The 24,067-nt window shown below is 36.6% G+C and overlaps 2 protein-coding genes and 1 pseudogene across 2 annotated transcripts; 1 reads left to right on the forward strand and 2 right to left on the reverse strand.

Moving 5' to 3' along the window:
* LOC111380280 overlaps positions 1 to 7,841 on the forward strand; it is a 30,687-nt pseudogene extending 22,846 nt beyond the window's left edge.
* On the reverse strand, positions 7,217 to 12,331 carry LOC111390737. Its single transcript, XM_023015830.1, has 6 exons — positions 9,859 to 12,331; positions 9,030 to 9,676; positions 8,630 to 8,839; positions 8,219 to 8,433; positions 7,994 to 8,068; positions 7,217 to 7,499 (listed from the first exon to the last, which is right to left on the reverse strand). The coding sequence occupies exons 1-5, from the start codon at positions 12,254 to 12,256 to the stop codon at positions 8,026 to 8,028; spliced, it is 3,513 nt and encodes a 1,170-aa protein (XP_022871598.1). The 5' UTR covers positions 12,257 to 12,331; the 3' UTR covers positions 7,217 to 7,499; positions 7,994 to 8,025.
* A 612-nt stretch (positions 12,332 to 12,943) lies between these two features.
* Positions 12,944 to 19,102, reverse strand: LOC111390742 (E3 ubiquitin-protein ligase SINAT5-like). The gene is made up of 3 exons (XM_023015843.1): positions 18,633 to 19,102; positions 14,095 to 14,481; positions 12,944 to 13,462 (listed from the first exon to the last, which is right to left on the reverse strand). Exons 1-3 carry the CDS (start codon positions 18,837 to 18,839, stop codon positions 13,100 to 13,102), a joined length of 957 nt encoding a protein of 318 aa, XP_022871611.1. The 5' UTR covers positions 18,840 to 19,102; the 3' UTR covers positions 12,944 to 13,099.
* Positions 19,103 to 24,067: the final 4,965 nt, after the last annotated feature.

Genomic DNA, 24,067 nt, shown 5'->3' on the forward strand with positions numbered 1-24,067 from the left:
AAATCAATTCGTTCAAGCTAAAACCTTGGGTGTTGTATTTCGATAGGTCAAAAACCTCTAAAGGTGCAGGAGTATGAGAAGCATTGATTAATCCTTTAGGGATTTGCTACAAGTTCGCGTTCACTTTAGACAGGATGTGCACCAACAATCAGACCAAATATGAAGCCTTAATCGTAGGCCTAGAACTAATGATAGATATGAGAGTAAAAAATGTGATCGTTAGGGACGATTCTCAATTGGTAATTCACCAATTGATTGGTGATTTTAAATGCCAAAGTAATTCCATTATAAGTCAATATGAGATCGCCCAAGAATTGTTAGAAGAATTCGACCAAGTAGAACTTCAATGCGTTAATAGGATATATAACGACATGGCAAATGAGTTGGCCCAAATGGTCTCAGGGTACTTAAAGGTTTTGAATTGGAAGTCTACTTGTGAGTATGGAACCATATTGCCCGTGAGCCAAAGAAGGGCGAGAAGGATTAAACTTCACTGCATACAAGATGAAGATACAATGGATTGGAGAACAGAGATTAAAAAGTTCTTTAAAGAACCTAATAGAGGGATTAGCAGGAAAATGAAGCTGTGTTTGCTGAACTATACACTAATAGATGAAGAGTTGTTTAAGAAATGCTCTGATGGTGTATTGCTAAAGTGTGTAAGTTTGCAAGAAGCCAAGACGATCATGGCTGAGGTGCACGAAGGGATATGTGGAGCTCATCAAGCTGGCCAAAGGATGAGATGGTTAATTATTAGGAGTGGATATTGTTGGCCAAAGATGGGAGAATTATGCGTTCAGTATATAAAGAGTTGTTTAACATGTCAAAAGCATGGTCCAATACAAAGGGCGCCAGCACGAGAGATGGCACCTATTATTAAACATTGGCTGTTCAAGGGTTGGGCGATAGACCTGATAGGGAAGATTTATCCCCCATCGTCCAAGCAACATATTTTTGTTATAGTTGCAACCGACTATTTCACCAAGTGGGTAGAGGCAGTACCTTTGAAAGAGATCACCCAAAAGAATGTCATAGAATTTATTCGTGATCACATCATTTATAGGTTTGGAATTCCACAAACGTTGATAGTAGATCACGGAACATCTTTGAATGGGGATCAAGTGAACAAATTCTTGAGCGAGTTTGGGGTTAAATTAGTAAAGTCCACACCATATTACGCTCAATCCAACGGACAAGCAGAATCTTCTAATAAGATTCTAAAAAATATTATCAGAAAGATGATAGATGAAAATGCCAGAAATTACGAATGTCTGAATAAGGCCTTATGGGCTTATAGAACATCACCTCGATCAAGTACCAAAATTACTCATTTTCAACTTACTTATGGACATGAGGTCGTTTCGCCTATGGAAATCAACGTGTAATCCATTAGAGTGTGCTTGCAACATAAGTTAAATGATGATGAGTATACCAAATCACTAGTTCAAAATTTATTGGGGTTGGACGAATTAAAGTTGGACATCCTAAATAGATTGCAAGTTCAAAAACAAAGAATGACTAAGTTTTATAATAAAAAAGTCATAGCCAAGTCGTTTAGCCTAGGCGAATTAGTTTGGAAGACGATACTCGCTTTGGATAGCAAGGATCAAAAATACGGGAAGGGGTCACCCAGTTGGGAAGGACCATACAAAGTAAATAGTGTGTTGCCCAATGGAGCATATTATTTGGAAGATTTAGATGGCACCAAGCACGTGAGATTCATCAACGGCAAATATTTGAAAAAATATGTTCCTTTTTTATGGAAAAGTGAACAGATAAAATCGTAATCAAAACATGTTGAACGATTAAGGATAAAAAGGTCAGAGCGAAATATGTTCAAATAAATTCCTTTATTATCAAACGTTCATTACAAAGTTGCAAGATACAAATAATAGATGCTCTACAAGCTACAATTAAAAGTAAACTAATCTCCCGGTCGATCGCCGAGTAAGAGGGTGGACTGGCCTCGCACCGCCTTCCTAAATGCATCGCTGCAATAGCGGGCAAAGAGGCTGAGAAGCACTCTCAGCAAGCAAGGTGACCCACAAGCATCCCAAAAATTGTCTTCCATCATCGAACCCCTTGTAAAGAACAAAGAGACGATGGAAAGAACTTTGATGGGAAAAACTTCGCTGCTGGGAAAAACTTCGCTGCTGGCCAAAAAATATTTCCTATATCTCCTATACCAAAGGTGACATCAAGACAAGTAGTAAAATGGGCGGACCAAATAATCCATTTTTATAGAAGAAGAAGAAGGTTTTGGATTGATTGTCAGAATGCCAAACAATGGCAACAAATTGATTTCGAAGAAGAGAATGAAAATGAAGATGGAAGATGGAAAGTGCGAAGCATACGTGCATTTATATGAAGAGACAGAATATGAACAGCCACATTCTGCCTAATAAATGGAATTAAGTAACCCAAAGACTTGGGAAAAGAGGTGGAAATATCAAGAGAAAATGTGCAAAATTTTTAGCACAAAGCAGTTAGATGCTTGAAGGATTGGCGATTAAAAGACAAACGTCTAATAAATGCACAAGAAGTTAACATAGATGTTCATTAATGATGTACAAGGTTACAAAGGGAAAGTCAAATGCGAAATTACAAAAAGAAAAAGTTAAGGCATTATACGTCTTAATTACAATCCGCCCCATACCGAACGAATTCTTTCCCTAAGTTTCCCCCAGTCCTCGTTCTGCCGAGAGGAAGTGATGTTCAATTCGGCCACAACATCATCATCAACTTCCAACTTCTTATACTGCTCGACCAAAAACTTAGTTCGTTTAATTCCTTGGGAGGCGTTACGCTTTTTAGCAGCCATTCTCACCTTGCAGTCGTCCATTTTGGCTTGAAGTTCCTTCATCTGAGCAGCCAAACTGGCCATCAAAAAGTCTTCAATCATGACTTCGGAAGAGATTTCTTTCAACTCGTCCTCAGCTTTGTTGATTTCCAGAAGCAAAGACTCTTTTTCAGATACGGGGCGAAGATATTGAGTACTTTTGGCCTTCAGTTCAACATTCTTGGCCAGCAAGGAGAGGACCTCGAAATGGATAACTTTCAACGTCGCTTTAAAATCAACAAAAAGATTGAGCGACGGAAGTGTCAGTGCTTGCTCCAACTTCGCATTCAAATGCTCAAGCTTATCCTTATGTCTGACAGCACAAGCCTTACCAATGTCCATATCCATGAAGGACACGTACTCAAATATCGACTGCTTGAGGAACTTCATATCTTCTTCTGAAGAAGTAGCAGGACGACCAGCTGGAGCAGGGCGAGATGTCTTGACTTGCCCCCAAAAAGCGAACAAGTCTTGGATGGAACGCATAATCTTATCAACATCCTGCAAAGAAAATTGCCAATAGTGAAGATTCTCACTACAACGAACAAGATCGAAGTAAAAGTGAAGCAAAGATTACCTCATCAATAATCTTGGAAGATGGCATATCCCCAGCCAAGTCTGCCACCTGTGGCTCCACCATTCTTGAGGACTTCCCCTTGTTTAAGCGAAAAGATGTTGCCACAACGGGCAGACTCAAAGGAGCATCTGCAGAACTCAAAAGCAACAAATGAGAAACCAATAGCACAAGCAAAGGTAAATCATCAAAAAACTGAATTACCTTCTACTTCGATGTTTGGGGGGTCGACGCCCTAGGAAGAAGGTGGCTCATCCATTGGTTGTGATGAGGATTCTGGAACTGAAGATATCTCTTTAAGCATAGTCCCTTCATTGGTAAGTTTGGATGAAGCAGCCTCAGCGGAGGATGATGGAGCAGGAGCTGCCGACACCAAGGCCTTCAAAAGAGAGGCTGAATTTTTCTGAGAAGTCCAAATAAACCATCACCACACAGAAAAGTTTCAAGTATGGAAAAATATTCTTGTGAATAAACCAATTTAATTACCTTCCTCCTGGTGATAAGAGGGGTATCATCAACATCATCCTCCAGAATGGGAGATGCTAAGGCTGGCCGTTTGTGGCTCGGGGCACTTTTGGTTGCAGTAGGCTTGGCAGGGAGAGAAGAAGATGGACGAGCAGACTGTTTAGCGCGACGAGGAGGAGAATGACTCTGGATGGACAAAGGGATGACTAAAACAGGATGAGGGAAAGAAATGCTTGGCTGATCCAGTGAATGAAAGGCACGATTGGCATCAGTCGCAAACAATCTGCGCTTCACTGACGGTCAGTGTTATTCAAAAAGGGGATGGACGTCGCGGCTAGAATTGAAGGGGGCTAATGAAAAATGGCTCGTCAAAAGAAGATTGCGAGCATTTATAACCTCTGCCTCCGCCTTATTAATAATATGGAAGCGGTCTATCAAGTTCCTTGAATAGCAAGGAGGAACAGGCCAGGTTTGGCCGAAACCAAGTTGGCAAGCAAAAAATTGGGGAGCATATATTTCTACCCAGTCTTGGCATGGTCCCAGTCATAATATCATGAAATAACTCCCTCCCGGTTAAAAACTGGATCCAAATGAGCAGAGAGGTGCTCGCGCTGTCTATAGTGGAGGGAGGATGCACATAGTCTGGAGTCAAAAAGGGAGGAAAAGGAAAGAAAGAAGGGATTGAATCCAAAGAATAAAAGAATGAAAAATGTCCCTTCTAGACATATTTACAGGAGCCAGGGGCTCAATGGCTAGCCCATAGCAGCTAGCAGAAGGACAAGAAAATGATGGAGCACCAAGCGATGGAAAATAGGATCTCAACCACATTTGAGTGAACCAAAGAGGTCCACTGCCAGTGGGAGATGCACCATTCTTCAATTGAGATTGAAGAGAAGCTATGCCTCTATAGAGAGTAGCCAAAAAGAAAGAACATAAATTCAGAGGTCTATCACGCGCCAATTCGTGCGCTATGGGTAAATAACTCAGGGAGGGCTTTATACTTGGCACACGAAAAACATATTTATAAAGCCAAACCAGAAGAAAGACCACTCACTCAGTATGGGAAGGCTCAGCGCTCGAGTGGTTATAAAGGGTTTGCAGGCTTGAATAAGACTCGGTAAGGTTTTTACCAAACTTTGGGGCGCCACCAGAAACCAAGATATCAGGAAAAATGGTATCGCCCAAAGGTGGCAGATTCACTAGGGCCCCAACATCCCTTAAAGTAATAGACATGAGGCCAAGAGGGAAAACAAAGGTATTATACTCAGAAAACCAAAAACTTAAAGCGGTTGAAAAAAGTGCTGAATCAAAAGTAGGGGGTTGAAGAGAGATTTCTAATAAATCAGAAATCTTAGCATTATCAAAAAGTGCCTTAGTAGGACCATGGTCCACAAGGCGAGCATGCCACCTACGGAAAACTACATCAGATTTAGGCCAAGTGCGAATACCTCTTTCGCGAAGCGGCCCCAGCGGCAGAGAGTTTAGAAATTGAGGGCCTTGAGTACAAGGAAACAGCTAGCCCACTGCCGCTTGTTCGACTGCCTCTGCATTGTTGAAAAAAAGACCTAGGTAGAACTCATTGAGTTCGACATTGGCAAGTGCGAGAAAGTTCGGAATTATGTATGGACGATTAAGGAGTTTTTGAAAGTCTTCAAAACTAAAGGAGTCGCCAGATTGAGATTGTGAAGTAGCCATTAGAGACGAAATGAAGTTTTTCAGAGTTACGTAGCAGGGAAGCAAAGAGATGAACAATAAAAATGTGAGAGAGAAGCGCGAAAAAAGTGAGGCGTGATTTAATGGTGCAGTGAAATGGCGTATTTGGGGGGTTATAAGGGTTTGCAAAACGTCGCACCTTTTCAAGCTATAGAAGAAAACAATGATTGAAATTCTTGGGAATTTCGAATGTTGCTGGAAACACAAAGTGAATATGGCAAAATTTAATAATTGGTATTAATTCTGCCATATTGGGGGATAATTGTTGACACATAAAAATTCAGCCAAATCGAACGGCCCAAAGAATGAAGCCCAATTGGAGGATCCCCAAATCAGATAGCCCAAAGAATGAAGCCCAATCAGACAATGCAGGATGAAGGCCCAAATAGGAAGGCCCATGAACGCGGTAACACCATCGCCTAAGCTTGCAAGTCGCCCAGGATCTGAGCAAATGGAGTGTCATGCAGTCACCTAGAGCTGCTACTCTATTCTCGCCCAAGGTCTTAGCAAACATGAAGTGTTATGGTTATCAAGAAGCGCAGTTATCAAAGCAGTTATTAAACAGCCCTATCACGTTCCACGATTCAAGAAATTCAATTGAAGACGGTTGAACGACAAAGAGTAATGGCAGCAGTTAGAAAAAGCAGTTCCATGACAAGTTAGCCATTACGAGGAAAAGTAGACAGTTATAGAACGATCAAGCAGTTTTTAGGCGGTTGATCACAAAGAGATCATCCAGGAAGTATAAAAGGAAGAAAAGATATAGAGCAAAGGACCCTGAATCAAAAACTCTCAAACAGAGAATATGTAACTTTAAATTTCTTAATTTAGATTTAAACACTTCTTTCAGTAACTCGTGTGCTTGCGCCCCTTGGAGGCATTCTGTTTTTACTTTCCAATTGTAAAGTCATCGCCAATAAATACGCCTATTTTTGGGACTTTGTCTCAAGAGGTTTGTCCCTTACACAATCGTCTGATCCATTTTTAATTGTTAGCGACTAACCCGCGCGAAACACATATACAATGAATGTGGGTTCTCAATCTGATCGTTGAGGACTTATTCGTAGGGCATCCAATGAGCCAAAGAAAGCTCAAAGAACTCTGTCCCAGGTTCTTGCTCGAGCTCTGTTCGGAATAGTGGTAGCTTTGATTTGTCAGGGTCCTTAAGTAAATTAGCCGTACCAATTAATGATACTTTTATTCCACTGATCTTACTGCCAGTGGGCCCAACTGCCACCGGATGGAATTACTCTTGAATAGAGTCACAAAAAGTTGTAAATCATTTTTATGGTAACTTGAGTTTTGTAGCCTCATTTGGGAGTGCTGACGAAACACTGAACAGTTTTAAAGAAAAAAACGATTAGAATCTTATTTACTGTAATATTGGCGATATGTACGCATCATCATTGTTCATTTTATTAACAAAAAAATTGCTGATTTCCTCTATCCGTCTCTGTATTTATCAAACTTCCCCCCACTCTTTGCTCCGTGTCTTGAAGATGGTAGAAGAAAGACGAACAGATACGTAGCCCCCGTTTGAACCACATTATTGTAAAAATGAGAATAAAAAATATAGTCGTTATGAACCTCACACAAGAGATAAAAAGTCAAATATGGTGGCTTGATTTAATAGATAATGATAATATTTTTCATTTTAATGAAGAAATAACGTGACTCAAAAGCTCTTTGTTCATCTTTCATGAACAAGTTCAACATATACCTATAAATATTTGGGTGGAGTGGGGTGCATATATCAAACTCGCGGCTAGTCTTTGCCCCATACCTTGAAGATGGCAGGAGGGAAACAAAACAGATTGACAAGCTCTAGATCCAAAAATGGCATAGCATGTGTAAAGATGCGACTAAATGTACAGCAGGCGTCTTTTCTTGTTACTTCTGCTCAAAATACTGCAAGTACACATCATATATATAATTTACAAATGGAGGAAAGAATTGGATAATCACCATAATTATTCATACTGCAAATTATTTATCAAGATATCACAAACATATCACCACATTTGAGCATAATACAGAATAATTATCACATTTTATGATATCAGTGACTTGAATATAGCAATTCTGCTCCAGCATACTTAAGAGTAAGTTTTACTATTTTTGCATTCAAAGGGACAGTCACTAGAACAGATCATCAGCTTCATCTATTATGAGAAGACGTCAAAGGTTTTCAGTTGGGGGTTTTATTTAGAAAGTGTCACTATTATTCCCCAAACAAGAGAAAAGAAATAACAACCGTGATGGTTTAATATGCAACTCGATAAAAGAAAAAAATGATTTCAGAATGATATCAACTGAATTTTTGTAAGCTCTTTGAGTTGTTAATCGGAGCAAAAAATTAACTTAAAACAGGCAAAGGTGACAGGGCATGAGAAAACCAATACCTCAATGACAATCCTCCGAATAAATTTCTCATTCACAGCTTCGTGCGCCTTTTCAGTTTCCGCTTCGATCTCTTCCTGTAAAAGGGAATAAAAAATTTGGAGCAAGAAATTAGAATGACTAATAGCCAAGAAAACCTAAAAGGATATTACTTCTATGTTGTCTAACAGATACCAGGACTAGAACCAGATTGAAACCCTTACAAGGTTTATAAGATTTTTAATTACCTCTTGGTTGGCTTGCTGATCCCAAATACGCCCTTCATCAATCCATTTATATCAACAGAACGGTCCTGCATGATTTTATCATGATATATCTTACTACCTATTTCTAAGATTAGTTCTTCTACTTCTTCCAATGTTTGGTCCACATTGAGCTGCAGCTGTCCTTTTCTGATGACAGTCACACTGAAACCATTCGCCTTGGCTTCTCGAAAAGCATCCTGCAGAGAATCAGAAAAGGTGAAGTACATTATTCGAGTTCGCCCCCAAGAAGAAAACTTCATTTTTTCTCTTAACCATTTTCCTGGGGGTGGGGGAGTTTTTCACAAATATAAAGAAAGATAAACATCACATTCAAAAGTAACCGAAACAAAATCCATGAGAACACAATCGAAGAAGCATAAAGGTATGAAATACCTTGGGAGGTCTGGCAACAACAAAGGCATTTCCATTTCCTAGAATTTCCATTTGAGCTTGTATAATGTAACAAAGATTCTTACAATCACCAGCATCCTCAAAAGCAATCACATGATACTGCTTTGGGTCCAATTCAAGATCAGCAGCCATCTCCAGTGAGTAGAAACCCACTCTCTGCTCCCCATTTTCTACTGTGTACAATTCTATGCACTGCAAGCCAGAAAGTCAATAAAAGTACTAATTCAGCCATCACTTTATAGATACTAATATTGGTCTGCAATCAAATGAAAAACAAGGGCAAGAAGTGTACTTATATTGTATTATCTTACAGTAAGGAATGATGTTTGCCTTTATTCACATTAGAATGTTTGGATAAACACTACAGGGTAACAGGATGTACCAGTACGAAGGGTAGATCTAGCCACCACAAATAATCTTCTTCCTTTTCTTCTGCATATTCACGATACTTGTTAACAACAGCTTGAGGTCCAAATAGTTCCATTTCTCTTTTGACTTTTTCGAGTTTTTCCTTAACGAATTTACGACCCTTCTCGGGAATTTTGTCCATTAGGTCAGCTGCTTCCTGTATTTCTTTCTCAGTGATCCATCTATCCAAGTCTTTACCCATTTCCTTCATTACACCTCTGACTTCTGGGTCTGTTTCTGCATTGTACGACTCCAAGAATCCTTGGGACCATTTCTTAGTGTGTTGCCAGTACTCCCTCCCAGACCTTTTGCCAGCTCTCATGGAACCATCACTGCCTTCTATAATAGTCTTTGAAGATATTGTAGCCTCTTTCCGAAGTTCTGTACTTCCATCAGAGACATCTTTTGACCTAGGCATATTGTCATGAGATGAAGGTTCTTCAGATTTCTGAAGGACATTTTGGTCAGTCTTCTTTACGAGAAATGAATCGTTAATGCTTTCACCAAGAAGTTCTTTTCTCTGTTCTAAGAAATTGTTAAGGAACTCGGGATTCTTTTCTGCTGGGGGAACTTTCCACCGAGGTATGATTTTCTCTGGTGGATCATACAAGCTAATGCCATCTACAATAACAAAAAGAAGTCACATTAGAAAATCTATCTTATCGAATAATAGAAGAAGGCAAGGGTAGATCCAGGATTTAAAATTACGGTGAATCTGTCATTCAACATAATTAGCAAAATTATTGAATTATTCAGTTTCATATTAAATACTATTAGATCAAAGAAGAAAGAAAAAGTTTCACCTGCTCCATAATCAAGGTTCTCAATGTTGGAATGGAAATATTTGTGCAGATTCATTAGCTTCTCATTTTCCTGTTCAACTTTCTTCTCAAGGCCAGCAAAAAATGAACATTTATCTTCTTCATCTACGAGATAAAACGGATCTCTTCCTGAAAGTTCGTTTTCTCTAACTTTGAATACAATATCTCTGAGCTTTTCATCTTTCATCCACTCGAGTTCATTGTCATCTCCTAGGGACTTAAGCTCTAACTCTTGATTTGTATTTTCCCTTGCCATCCAGTAGTTATCTCTAAAGCCAGCTCCAATCTTTTGCACAATGGGCTCAAATTCTTGAAAATTTTTCTCAATCCAGTTTTCCTTATTTCGAGATGATGCTATCTTTGCACTTCCGCCATTAACTTCATTACTGTTGGTTGTTTCAGGCATTTCAAGATCCATCCCTGCTGCAATGTTTTCAGTACCTTCAGAATTATGCTTCTCATGCGAAGAAGATGCTTTTTCCAACAAGCTTGAATCTTCATGACCTCTATTTTGACTGCTGAGGCTCACTCCATGACCTGAGGGCATCCAGCTGTTATCTAGATAATTTAGGCCATTCACTTTTCCGTCTACCACTTCAAAGTCCCCATTGTTAGCTGAAGCATGTTCCTTTACCTCAGAACTGGAATCTTTGTGACTTCCACTTAAAAATGAAGAGTCGGAAAATTTGATATTGTTGTCAGATGCTTCATTTGTACTTGGTATAACTAAAACAGTGTCAACTTGTTCTTTAATTCTGGCTACATGTTCTTGATTTACGTCTGCTTTGTCATTCTTTCTAGAGAGGTATTCTCGAGCTTCTTTAACGGATTTTATGACCCGCAATTTAGTTCTCACAGAACTTTTACCAGAATGTAAATTAACTTCATTCAAATATGAGGAGTTCAAACCAAGTTTCATGTTGCTAACCTCAAGTGTCGAATTCTCGCTGTCATCTGAATTTGATATGTTACAAATTTGCATCGGAATTTCTTCTATTGAAGCTTCATCAGTAGGAAGTCCAATATTTTCCTTGAAATCACCAAATGATGTAAGCATAGAAGTTTCTTCAGAATCTGTAATATCCATTGCCTGTCCATTAGGAAGGTCATTGTGAGACCTCGCACCACCATCCTCTCCATCACTATTGTCCTCTGAAGAACCTTTTTGCTCAAGTTCCCGTGCATGCCTCGCCATTGCTCTGATTTCTTCAATTTTGTCATTAAAATTGTTAGGTTTATAACCCGAATACTCCATTACTGCCAACTCATTATCCAATACATTAGCTTTAATAATGTTGTTCACAACTTCTTCCTTATCAAGCTGAGGCCTCCGGAGATATACACTTGTTGACTCTGTGGAATCCTGCATAACTTCTACACTACCCTTCACCATTTTCTCTCTCTCCATTCTAGCTTTCATCTTCCTCCTCAACATTTCCTTCTCCAACCTTGTGTATTCCTCACTATCTTCCCTGAATGTGAAGACTCCTCTAACTGCCCAAACCACAAATAAACCACACAATACTATGAACCCAACTCTCGACATTCTAGAAAATGTGCCTGGCTTTATTTTAACACCCTGAATCACGTCCAGAAAATCTGATTTTTCACCTGACATTACAAACTTCACCACTGAACTATTCTTCGGAATCACCCCGCTACCCCTCTCCATTTCTCTAGCCAAATCTTTAGCAAAAGAAATTTTAAAATTCACTTCAGCTAAGCCCTCGGTTTCATTATCATCCCCCGGATTTACTTGACTTCTTCTCAAAATTTCATCTTCGTTCACAATTACCCTTTTAATTTTACCTTCAGTATCCTGAAAAGCAGTAAATATAGGACCAGTTCCAATGCCCCACATTTCTGTATCCTTCTTATACTGCTCAACCCAACTCTCTAACTTATTCCACAAAACTGACTCACCCAAAATCTTTCTTCTCGGTTCTGTTTCCGGTTCTATAACACTGCCACGTTCGACATTATTATCACCAAAACTCTTATCAAGATTGCTCATTTTGTCTAGATTACTGTTTTCTTTACCATAACTATCAAAATTAGATTCAGGAATATCAATTTCATTGAATTTATGAACTGGGTTTTCGATATCATTCACCTGTTGTTGGGGTTCAGTGAGTTTCTTCCTCAGATAATTTTGGCGGTTTGTGGGTCTGCCAAAATGAGCTGAAACTTGGAATTTCTTCGAGCAGGGTAAACAGAGAATAAACTGAGGCTGTAAAGAAGGACTTCTAGAGTTGGGTACGGTTACTTTTGATGGGTATTTCATGTTTTTCCATGTTGTGAAGGGGAAATTGTGGGATAAAAATGGAATTTTAGAAGAAATTTGACAATTTATGGAGACGATAGAGTTCAATGACTCCATGGATGTGAAGAACAGGAGAGAGCACTTAAAACGATGCCTAAAACCCTGGGGAAGTTTTTAGGCATCCAGTGAGGATTTATCTGCAGCGTCAATTTTTAAACTGAAAAACCGAATTATGCCCTATAAATATTTCTTTTTTTCAGTAAATTTCTAAAATAATTTCGAGAACTTTGCTTTCTACAAAGTGCGTAAATCCATTTACTGGAATGTAGCATTCATTTTTGGACGACTCAAGGCACGGTTATGTACAAAGTTTAATCTTGTATATGTACAATCTAGTTCAAATGCAGATCATGCATTAGTCCCAAATATTATACATACGACCTTCAATGAGAATTTTTTCATCTCAACGTGGTCTTAGATTAAGAAGTGTTCGAGCCACATTATTTTGGTAATAATGCATTCTTGAATAATGTATTGATGGAAAATGTGTGATTAAAAAATAAGGAAAAGTTTTTTATCTACGTGTAATATTATTTTATTGAAGAATGTGTAGTTGAAATAATGTCAAATCACTGTTTACAAATGTATTTTTTTGTAATAATGTGACTCAAACAGACCCTTAAAAATGAAAAATAAGTTCAATGAAAAATTAAAAAAAGCAAAAGTTTAGACAGATAAGAAAATGTACACTTGCTTAGCAAGTTTCAAAAATATCTCTCTGTATTGAACTCACAACATCAGCAATTTCAAAAATAAAAGCTTATTGATAAGAGCTGAAACCTCCACAACATATACATACATTTCTTGCCAACATTAAACATATCGAACCACTAATAACAGTTAACAGAAAGTTCGACATGAACGGGTAAAAAATAAAATAAAAATAAAACAAAGCAGCATTTAACTGCAAAGATTTGGTATGCACACTCCACCATCTGGATTCTGCTGTTCCTTCCATATTCGCCCTGTTACACGAAGCTTAAGCTCTTTTCCATCTCCTCCCGAGAAAAAAAGTGCCATATTACGCTGTATAATGAGGCCGTCATGGCTGTCCCGAACTTTTCTATGACTATCCCGAATGCTCCGTGGGGTGCCTTCCCAGATAAGTTTCCGGCCATTCCCCCCAACCTCCAAGCTATAACTGTAGTTTCGAGCCTCCACTTCGTCTCCCATGAATCGAAGAAATGCCATATAAACAGGAGCCGTACCAAGTTGAAAAGCTTCAAAATGAAGACAGAAATACTGGCCAAAACAATGGAAAACCTGAAAAAAATGATGGGCAAAGACTTCAGCAGTTACAACGCACAAGGACATCAATTGTGTACACACTCAATATTCAAAACGGGAAAGCTAGAAAATAATCAAGAAAGTTTGGCATGGATTAGCTGGGTTCAAGATTAACATTGATGTCGCAATAGAATGAATTCTATTTGATAATTACGCAAAGCATTTCCAGTTATGGGCATGGGCGTGGAGACATTACATAAATTACAAATATTATTATTTTGTTCCGAATGGAGTTGCAACACCGCAAGTTAGAAAAAGAGAGTAAACAAAATTAACATGGTCTCATGATCTTGTCACATTAGATCTCCAAACAGATCTAGTGATGTGCAGAGCAGGTTAATGGCAAGACGAATTTACGTAGAGAACCCTAAATTCATTGGGAATTATTGTCTCGCTGGAGTTGCAACACAACTCAGGATCTAATCAAACAGCAAGTTGTTCGGTGAACCCCCTTAACTGTTGTTGCTATGAGCCATTGAAAAGCCTAATGAGTCAAATGGGCATTAAAATCCTTGAAGGTACATTATATATTATATATATAACATCTTTTCAGCAACAAAGATGAGATAAAATCCAAACCAAAATGAGAAGGAAAAGAGTATCCTTACAGTCAGCATCCATGTAGCGTTCTCCACATCTTGAGGATTTGATTTAACATAGCGGTGATTGAATGTGCAACCGGAGTGCATATCTACCTTGTGATCATCTCTCAAATGAGAGACCAGGTATGGTATATCCCCGACTACTGAGCACTCCGAGCCAGCATATGGGCAATTGTAAGGCCTAAAATTACAAACCACCTCGTGCTTCAACTTACTGTAGTACGGTAAGATTTGTGGGCATCCGAGGGAGAAATACTTGCAAGGAAGTTCAAGTGATTCTGCAACTTTTTCAAGCGCTAAACATCGAATATCACCAAGTTCTTGTCTACAAGTGGGACATTGATTGTGAACCCGTACTTTACAGGTGGAACAGAGTGTGTGTCCATTGTGGCACTGCAGTAAAAAGACACTTTATGAATCTGCGGAGCACTTAAATGCGATCAATATTGTCAACACGCATAAAAACTAAACGCAAAAATATGATTTATAAGTACACTCGCAAACCACTGTGACTCTGTGAGTGCATTTGATAGTGTTGTTCTGCTTAGTAGATTGCACCAGCCTCTTTTGACAATGTGATGTCAAGAGAGCTCATAAAATAAATTTTGCTTCATTCATAAAGAAATACAAAAGTACATCAGACGATAAGAACAAAAAAGACAGGTTCAGTTCAAGGTATTGATATGAAGAGGAGCTGCATGGTTCCAGTTTTAGGTCCGTGGAATCTGTCTACACATATACTATCCATGTGTTTGCATGTTTTTCTATGACTTGAAGTAAAGCCTGTTTACAAAAAAAAAAAATGTCTCAGAGCTCATACCAGAGATACGAGAGTTGATATCTCAGAGACCCTTGACGAATAGGTGAGCCACTATTTCATGACAAAAGCAATCCAGACGAATATGCACTTGGAATGCTAATTCATAAAGTGAAAGGAATATGCCTAAATCCATTTTAGTAAGACAACATGGAAAACTTTCTTCCAAGAAAAACCAGGTAGCTCCACAACAATGATTGAATGAGACAAGGGATGGCAAAGATTTCAAAGCCTCTTGTCCATCCAAGATACAAGTTACACCACGATTTTGAATCAAAAAAGAGATTTCAAGAAATGATAGATCTATTCACTCTATCAATATAACCGAGCCAGATCTCATGTATCATAAGGGATATGCCTTTTCTTTGATCAAGAACAAATTGATAAGAATATAGCAAGACTAAGATACAGTATCACCGGGCTTCAAATTGGAAAAGGTAAAGGTCAAGGGTCGAACTGGAGGCTAAGAAATAAATAATTAGGTTATGAAATTTAATTTTCATCGATGCTCAATTAGATTTTCACATCAACAATATCAAAATCAATTTATAAAGAGGGGAAAAAAATACTATTCTTTTCCTCTTCGATATTTGAGCATTACTGTCTCAATATAGTCAAATCTGCTCATTCTAAAAATAATACCCACATTCAACACACACTGTCTCTAAAAAAGTACCTAACTCCACTCTTTATTTCTCTATCATAGGAAGAGCTAAACAGGAAAATGAAAGGGAAACTCAAACAGCGCCACAAGCCAATCTGCAATGCCCTTATTCCACTTCTTCACCATTCATCTCTACCTCTCTTTTTTATAGTTGGTCAGCTTCTCCACGGGAGGAGTTAAAGTCTCTTAGGTGTAGGCATCACCCATATAGCGGGAGAATGATCATATTGGATTTAATCAGGGGCGGACCCACATGGGGTCATATGGGGTCAAATGAACCCACAAAATTTTGCCCCTTTTTTTTTTTTTTTAACAATCTACTTTGATGCATTCATCGGGATCCCAAATAAAGTCAAAATATTGCATTCTTAATATCATTTCGAAATACTCATGACCTAATTTTTCACCCATTAATGGCATGCGAAATGGTCAACTATAGCAAAAGTTATGACATGTTAAAGTAGGTCCTTTGAAACTAGTATTTTGAGAATTTCGATAATATCCTAATTTTAAAAATTCGTTTACGATTATATACTATCTGAATCCACAAATTGTCTATGTCATGTGAAAGTTTGTTTCGAAAACTACATCGTTTTCATATCGAATGATCCAAACGGATATCGAAGATAGTTAAATATGTATCAAACGTATGCCTCAAAAAAGACGTCTAACTCGTTTTTTCTTCTAAAAAATTCAATTAATTATTATTTTTGCACGATAAATTTTTCAATATAATTTATATCGTTCATTCAGAAGTCTTACATGAAATATGACGTAAATTTTTTAGGATCGTTACGGATTAAATGCAATTAGAATTACTTTCAAATTATATTTGCTTTAAATTTGAATTTCATTTACTTCCTGAACTAAACTTGAATTTTATTTCAATTCATTTAATTTCTATATTCTTAGCATTTGCCAGTGAAATGATAAACAAAACTATACAAGTAGTAAAATTTATTTAATAATATTAATAACGATGTAATTATACGATGTTTTCAAAGTGTCAAAATACATATTAACTTATTTTCATTGATATTATGTTGTTTATAAAATTTTGACCCCACAATACTAAAGGTCTGGGTCCACCCCTGGATTCAATTGAATGGTACCAACGAAATCGGTTAGTACTTCCCTTGGGATAACAGATTGATCTTTCCCAAAAGCTCACCTCGACGGGAAGGTTTGGCACCTCGATGTCAGCTCTTCACCAATGGGGGGCGCACGGTACTTCTCGACTTTTTTGTTGTTCTGTAATACCCACCAAACTGCCCTTTCTTTTTAACCTTTTTGTTCTCCACATAGGCACATACTCACAAGGTGCATGCCGAGGAAAATATTAAAGCTCTTGAGAAACTAGCTCATGAAGATGGGTGAAGACTGAAGATGAAGAAGATTATTCAATGAATTTCCTTCTTTCAGAAAATCAATTATAAAAAATGTGTTTGTGCGGCCAGTTCACCAACTTCTTGCCGGCTTCTTTCTAAACAGTTTTAGCCATGTAATCCAGCCAGTTCTTGTTTCCAGGCTGAACTGGCCTGTCTGGTGCATTTTTGAAAATAGAGGCTAATCATTCAACACAAATCGAATTATTCAGGTTTAGTTAATAAGAAAGATTAGAAAAGCACAAGGTAACTCCCTTGAAGTATGAAAGCAAAGGTTACAGGTCTAAGGCGCCTTGGTTTCATTAAAAGAAATAGTTGGGCATTTATTGTTTGAGGGGAAAAATCACGGCATGGAAAGATGATGCCTATTTTTATCTTCTTTTCCTTACTCTGCATTCCAGGTGTAATATCACCATGGCTAGAAAGGCAATTTTTGAACACCAGAAGCCCAACGAAGAGTGAAAACTATGAGCTAAAGCCCTTATTCGCCAATTGACTTTATAAAGACCTTTTGTTACAGCATCGAACATATTCGTTTTTCTTTCCTTTCTTTTTCTAAAACTGGGGGTGGGGGTATAAAACAGCATTGACTAAGTTAAAATTCTGCATCCTAAATGCACATTTTTAGTCAATGACAACCAGAATCCAAAAATAGAGGTTCTTTTTTTGAACAATAATAATAGATCTCCAATTTTTAACAAAAAGCTTCGCTTCTGCATTCAATTCAACCAACATCAGATCATGTCACCTTTTCAGCCGAAATATAACAGATGAAGAAAGATAACAAAAGATCACAACTTCAGTATAAAGTATAAGATACTCATTTCTTGATATTAAATAATTGATGAAAGCATTTAATGATCTCATAAGGAATTTGGATGACTAGGGCTTTTTCAGATCCATAATCATGCTTGGCTCTTTTGGCCTAAGGCACAGATAATGCCAACTGGCATATCTATAATGACCATTTAAAAATGAACTTCTTCAACAATTTTAATGCTGGCCCGGGCCTAATGCTCCTTTAACTATCTCTTCTGATCTCAGTAATCCACATATGAGATATGGTTTATTTTTCTGTTATATTCTTTCCAAACTCCAAGTCATAAGATGACCCAAGTTTCCTACATACAATTATCACTGATCGGTTTAATGGGATTCACCTTACACCAGATGAAAATCTGAGAGAGAGATTTGAGAGACCAATTCGGAAACCAGTTTTTCAGCATCATGAACATGATACAAGACTACTTTTTCCAAATCGACAACATAGCTTATTCTGAAAAATAAAAGGCTATTTATCCATTATCCTAACATGCTCTTCTACAAACCAAATTCGCTGCATCAGCATCATATGTATACAAGAAATAAAATGCAGGAGAGCCCGATAACCCATTTTTTTAATTCCTAATAAAATTCAGCAATTTCCCAAACCTGGAACGCAAATTCCAATCAGCACATCCTTTTTAAAAGGGTCTACCTAGTACATACTACTGCCAAGATCAAACAGAAAAAGCTACAATCTTGCATCGATTAACCCATCAAGATAGCTATGGATAACCCAAGTTTCTTCAAAATGAACCAAAATTACAAGAAAAAAATAGAATCTGGAATGAAATCGACACAAACCAATTAATCAAAATTGGAAAAAATAGGGACAAAAAGCAAAAAAGGGCAAAACCTGGTGGATAGGAGGGTACATAGAATTGGTACAAACAGGGCATTCAAGAAGCTCATGGACACTGGAGCCTGGATGAATCACCACACTGTTGAGATTATTAATGCTAGATGGCTTGGAAGATGAAAACTTAGAGTAAGTATGGGGGTGGGGGACCTGATCCGCATCAATGCCATCAGTGGATGATATGCATTCAATTCGAGACTCCATTCTTGCAGATCCTTTTTTCTATTCTTCCTTGACAAATTTGTAGATCAACTATTGTACATCACAAGTAGTTTTTGACGTGGGTACATGTATTTTCTTGATGGGTTTTTCTCAGTCATGGTTTCGAATCGGTTATCAGTAAAATCTGGAGTTTTCCGACTATGGAGAGAGAGAGAGAGAGAGAGAGAGAGGAGTTCTCTAGAAGAAGATGCTTTCCTTGATAGGGCTAACCTTTCTCATGCTTTTTCCGGAGTGAGAGCATCTGAAGGGGTAGTTAAATTATGCCCGGGTTTAGGCCCGAGTCTACGCATCTGTTAAGAAGAGAATTTGTGAAAATTGATTTTTCTTTTTTTTTTAAAGTGATTAAAAAGTAGAATAAAATTTAATTTACTTGCAAAATTATTTTATTCAAAAAATGTGGTTAAAAATGAGTTCAAAGATAAATGAATTTTTTAGACTGATGCTCAATCCTGAGCTTAGAATTATTTTGAAAAGAACTCAAATTTAGGTTTAACCTAGAAATTGCTTTATTGTTTTAAAAATAATTGAAGCTTAGATGGTGTAAGAAAATCTCACTTCACTTGAAAATATCGTTAAAGTGTTCACACCCATCACTCGTTAAAATTTTCTCAGTTTGTTTCGACACAACTAATTACATTGCATATGAGGTTATCATGTGATATAAATTGCCATCCAAATATTTTTTAAATAATTAACATATACAAGAAAACGTAATGTGACTTTAGTGTTAGTTATATTTCTAGGCTTAAACCATATAGTAAATCCGCTTTTTTACTTTAACAACTTTTGCTGACTTGACGTGATAAGTAACGTCGTTTGGTCACACGTTGACAATGAATGAGGGGAGAAACTTCGCAGTCTTTGCCAACAAAAAAATACAAAATGCCCACAAGGTCGGTTGATCAACAACAACTCCACAATTGATCAATGCTCATATACAAGGTCACTCCAAAGACATAATGCCCACAAGGTCAACAATCACCATCAACTTGACAGTTGATCAGTGCTCAATCAAGGCCTCCGATAATATTAGAGATCAAAATATTAAGGAGGGGTGACAGTTGGCAATTTTTTGCATACTCTACCATTGGACTCATGTATGGATTGGTACATGTCAACGAAAAAGACAGAATACCCACATAGGTTGACTAATCACCAACAATTTGACGGTTGATTAGTGCCCGATCAAAGCCTCTAATCACTACTATGATCAAAAGATTAATGAGTGTTTACACTCGGGAAATTTTTGCATACTTTGCCAATGGACCAATACATAGATAGTAAAAGTCAATGAAAAAGGGAGAATGTACACAAGGTTGACTAAATTAATCACCCTTGAATTGATCAAAAGATTAAAGAGTGGTGAAAATTGGTAAATTTTTGCTAACTTTACCATTGGATCCATGTACCTTGAAGTTGATCATAGTCAAGCGGTGATATCCTTCACATTTTTCATTATTCCTTTGATCTCTCGACTACCTATTATGTACTATTTTAATTAAATAATGTATATCGATTAGAATAAAAGGCATAATATGTAAAGACGTTTTAGTTTTAATAATACAATGCAATTAATTAAACAAAATTATACATTAAGCCCTTGTTTGATCCTCCATTTTGGGGAAATAATGCATCATAAATAGTAGATTGATGGAAAATGTGTGGTTAAAAATTAAAGAAATTTTTTAAATATATGTGTAATATTATTTTATTGAAAAATATGTGATTAAAAATAAATTTTTAAAAGAATGAGAATCAAACAAGGACTAATAAATTGTGCTCTCATTGTACAATTTTTAGATCATGATGTCAATAAGCTTAAATATATTTCTAAAAATCTTTATGAATATCTAACAATATTAACATGTTTTGTTTAATGATGATGTTTTGTTGGTCCAAAAAGCCTCCTACCTACCTAGAGTATAATGTCTTGATAGTCGAACAATAATATCGTCATCTGGTGTTTGTTTATCGAGAACAACGTGATTACAATTTATCTTTATAAATATCACATCTTCTAAAATAGCACCGATATGTCCTGATCTAATCTCAATTCAATTATGTGACACGACGACGACTCACGAAGATAAAACAAAAGGTACATACCTTATTAATGGGCACTATCTAACTCATAAGAACCAACTAGGTACCTTTAAAGATCATGTCGAAACAAATATAGTGACTACACAATTGAATAATGCTACATAGCATTAGTTTAAATGACTGAAAGCTTCACGAGTTACAATTGTTGAGCACCCCTGGTCCTACATGGTATTACTTAACAAAAATAAACAATGAGAGCCCAACAAACAAGATATCATGAATTTTATATCGAATGTAAGTTTCAAAAGTCAACAATGAGAGCCCAACAAACAAGATACTTATTTCTTGATTAGGGATACTTCTCAATGTCGTATATTTATCATTTTTTTTTCACAATATCAAACCCTGACTTAACAATCAAACAAAATCTGTAACACCCTCAAATCTAAAAATTTGATTATAAATTTTTCTTTAATATAAAAGATATTAACGACTTTCACTTAAGAAAATAATTTTAGAAAACTTTTATATTTAATAAAAATATAAGATGATCAAATTAAAAGTTAAACTTATTTCAAATTGAGTCAACATTGAATGTATTAGTATCGAGTCCGTCTCACCACAAATAGTCTTCTCGAATCATCATGTCTTCATCATCTAAAAATGGTGAGGGGTAACGTGGAATGAGCTAACGCTTAGTAAGCAAATCTCATACATATGATGTACACGTGAATTATTTCAAGATAAAAATATTTCTCAACATGTATCCCCTTTCTTTCATTTATTTAAAAAAAAAATTAACATTAACGTCGTGAATCGCCTATTTAATCAGAATGAAGTGGATAGTTAATATTTGGAACCCTGCCAAATCCTACCGGTATTACCGCAAAGCGGTTAAAATTATCATTATCATTAAATATCGACCATTGGTCGGGTGTACCCCACGTCCCATTTCCCATTCACACCTTTCATGGCATATACATACACTTCGTACTAAAAATATTTGGGATACATTACTTTTTAAAATATTCATTGACTCTTGTTATTTGGAAATTTTTTTTTTCTTCGAACTTCCTGAATACTTATGGATGCACTGATGTGCATGAATATGTCATGAGAAGTATTAATGACATAAAATGTAATAATTAAATATCAAATTCACATAAGGACAATTTAAGTAACATATTTGTACATTTAACTCTATGACGTACACATGAAAATAATGAGAGGTTTACTTACCTTTAACATTTAGCAACTCACTTTCTAAATAGTAGGTGGAGATGTCCTTGATTGCCTACTACTCGTCATGCCAAAATTCCTAGTTCATTATCATTGATTAAAACAAGGCTTCCCCAAACCCATCATTTGACGTTATTATTTTACGAGACTCATTATATGTTATCTCATTTTTAATACCACTTTAGTATTTATCAAGAACTGAAAAGAAGCTTCAAATTAACTATGATCATGCATTTTAGATTCATAAAAATGAAGAACAATTTTTATATATAAGTGCATTTTAAACTCGCACAAGTGAAAAAAATATCTTAAACTTCGTATGTTTCTATATTAATTGGTGTATCCATGGTTCCACTGCAGTGAGAGATTCACATTAAAGCAGTACCTACAGTTAAAATGCACAAGAAGAATTTACTAACAAAAGATTTAAAACATGTAACGATGAGTATAAGAAGAATAATTCACTAATGTGCATTAAAATGAATTAGAAATCACAAAACTTATAACCGGCGCACCATTGATCAATAATTATGAATGTACAAAATTTCATATTCCTGCATATAAGATTGTTTTTCCCTTTTCATCAATAGATAGGGGCTATTGTAAGTATTACGCCTTAGGTCTAATCAACTTTGGACATAAATACTTTCGATATATAATTAATGCAATTTAATAGCAAATCTATTATTTAATTAATAGACAATTAAATAAGTAATAGAGTCCGTAGATTCAAATCTTCATAATTTGTTAATCATAAGGAGTTGTGATTGTGAGATACAAATTACATCTGATTGAATCTTAAATCGTCCGTGATCGTAAGTAATAACGAGATACGGATATCGTTATTACGGATAGACCATCATATGTGGCATTTCTTACTTATAAAGTAAGTAACTGATCTCACAAGTTAAAGTGTGGTGACACTTAAACGAACAAGTGGATGTTTTGTTATAGAACAAAACGTTGGAGACCCACCGAGAGATTCCACGTGGATAACTATCTGAGTGTCAGTGGTTAATCTCTAACGTTCGATAGTGGAATTGGTCCTTTGACTTGAGGTCGTCATGGTACATTCTATGAGAACAGTCATACTTTGGCGCTGTTGGATGTTGCTCTACAAAGGACCGCTAATACGGCATCGTTCGAGTACGTCAAGAATCATATGAAAGTTGTGATTGACCAATAAAGGATTTGTCACTCTTAGATAGTAGAAGATTATGATCTGCGTTTCATTCAATTAAGTCGATGATGAAATCCTTGGCCAAGGTGTACTCATAAGTCGAAAAGAAGTTTTCGACTTATATTGACTTAATAGTGGAGTGAAAGATACGATCGATAATCGAGATTGACACACTTCCATATCTCGTAATTGATTGGATCATATTGACGAAAAGATTATAATTTCACGGTAAACAAAGGAGTTTGGTTTTGTCATACCACGTGATATTTCCTGTTACATGTATTGTCCTGACACATTGCTAGATGTCAATATGGGACGACGAGTGTGACTGGTGATAAATTAAAAGGGTATTGTAATTTATCAATTTTGACTAAATCAAATTAATATTTCACGGCGTTAAGCATCGTGATCGGGAACCTGATGGGTCACACACAAAAGAGAATTGGAAGATTGTAATTTGTCAATTAATTAATTTAACAATCGTTGGATAAATTAATTAATTTGATTGGTTATTTATAGGCCCAAATTAATTAATTGGATTAATTAATTTAAGGACCGGATTTAATTAAATGGATTAATTAATTATTGGACTGGACCGGGCCAAGCCCGTTTGGACTTATATAAATATATGGCTAGGGTTTTCAATCCATATGGTTTTTCTCATAATTATTCTTGCTAGTACAAGAGGAGAAAACCCTGGTAGCTGCAATCTTGTTCTTTGTGTAGATCATCGTTAGGGGCTGGACAA

Source organism: Olea europaea, chromosome 3 (assembly GCF_002742605.1).
Source record: "Olea europaea var. sylvestris chromosome 3, O_europaea_v1, whole genome shotgun sequence".
Lineage (NCBI taxonomy): Eukaryota > Viridiplantae > Streptophyta > Magnoliopsida > Lamiales > Oleaceae > Olea > Olea europaea.

Bases quoted from the DNA above. Each gene is read 5' to 3' on its own strand.
- LOC111390742 (XM_023015843.1), bottom strand. From the start codon at position 18,839: ATGGAGTCTCGAATTGAATGCATATCATCCACTGATGGCATTGATGCG. The intron at 14,482-18,632 runs GTTTTGCCCTTT...TTTTTACTGCAG, and splicing joins TGTACCCTCCTATCCACCAG to TGCCACAATGGACACACACT. The intron at 13,463-14,094 runs GTAAGGATACTC...CATTTTTTTCAG, and splicing joins ACGCTACATGGATGCTGACT to GTTTTCCATTGTTTTGGCCA.
- LOC111390737 (XM_023015830.1), bottom strand. From the start codon at position 12,256: ATGGAGTCATTGAACTCTATCGTCTCCATAAATTGTCAAATTTCTTCT. The intron at 9,677-9,858 runs GTGAAACTTTTT...TTGTTATTGTAG, and splicing joins GAACCTTGATTATGGAGCAG to ATGGCATTAGCTTGTATGAT. The intron at 8,840-9,029 runs GTACATCCTGTT...TCTGGCTTGCAG, and splicing joins TAGATCTACCCTTCGTACTG to TGCATAGAATTGTACACAGT.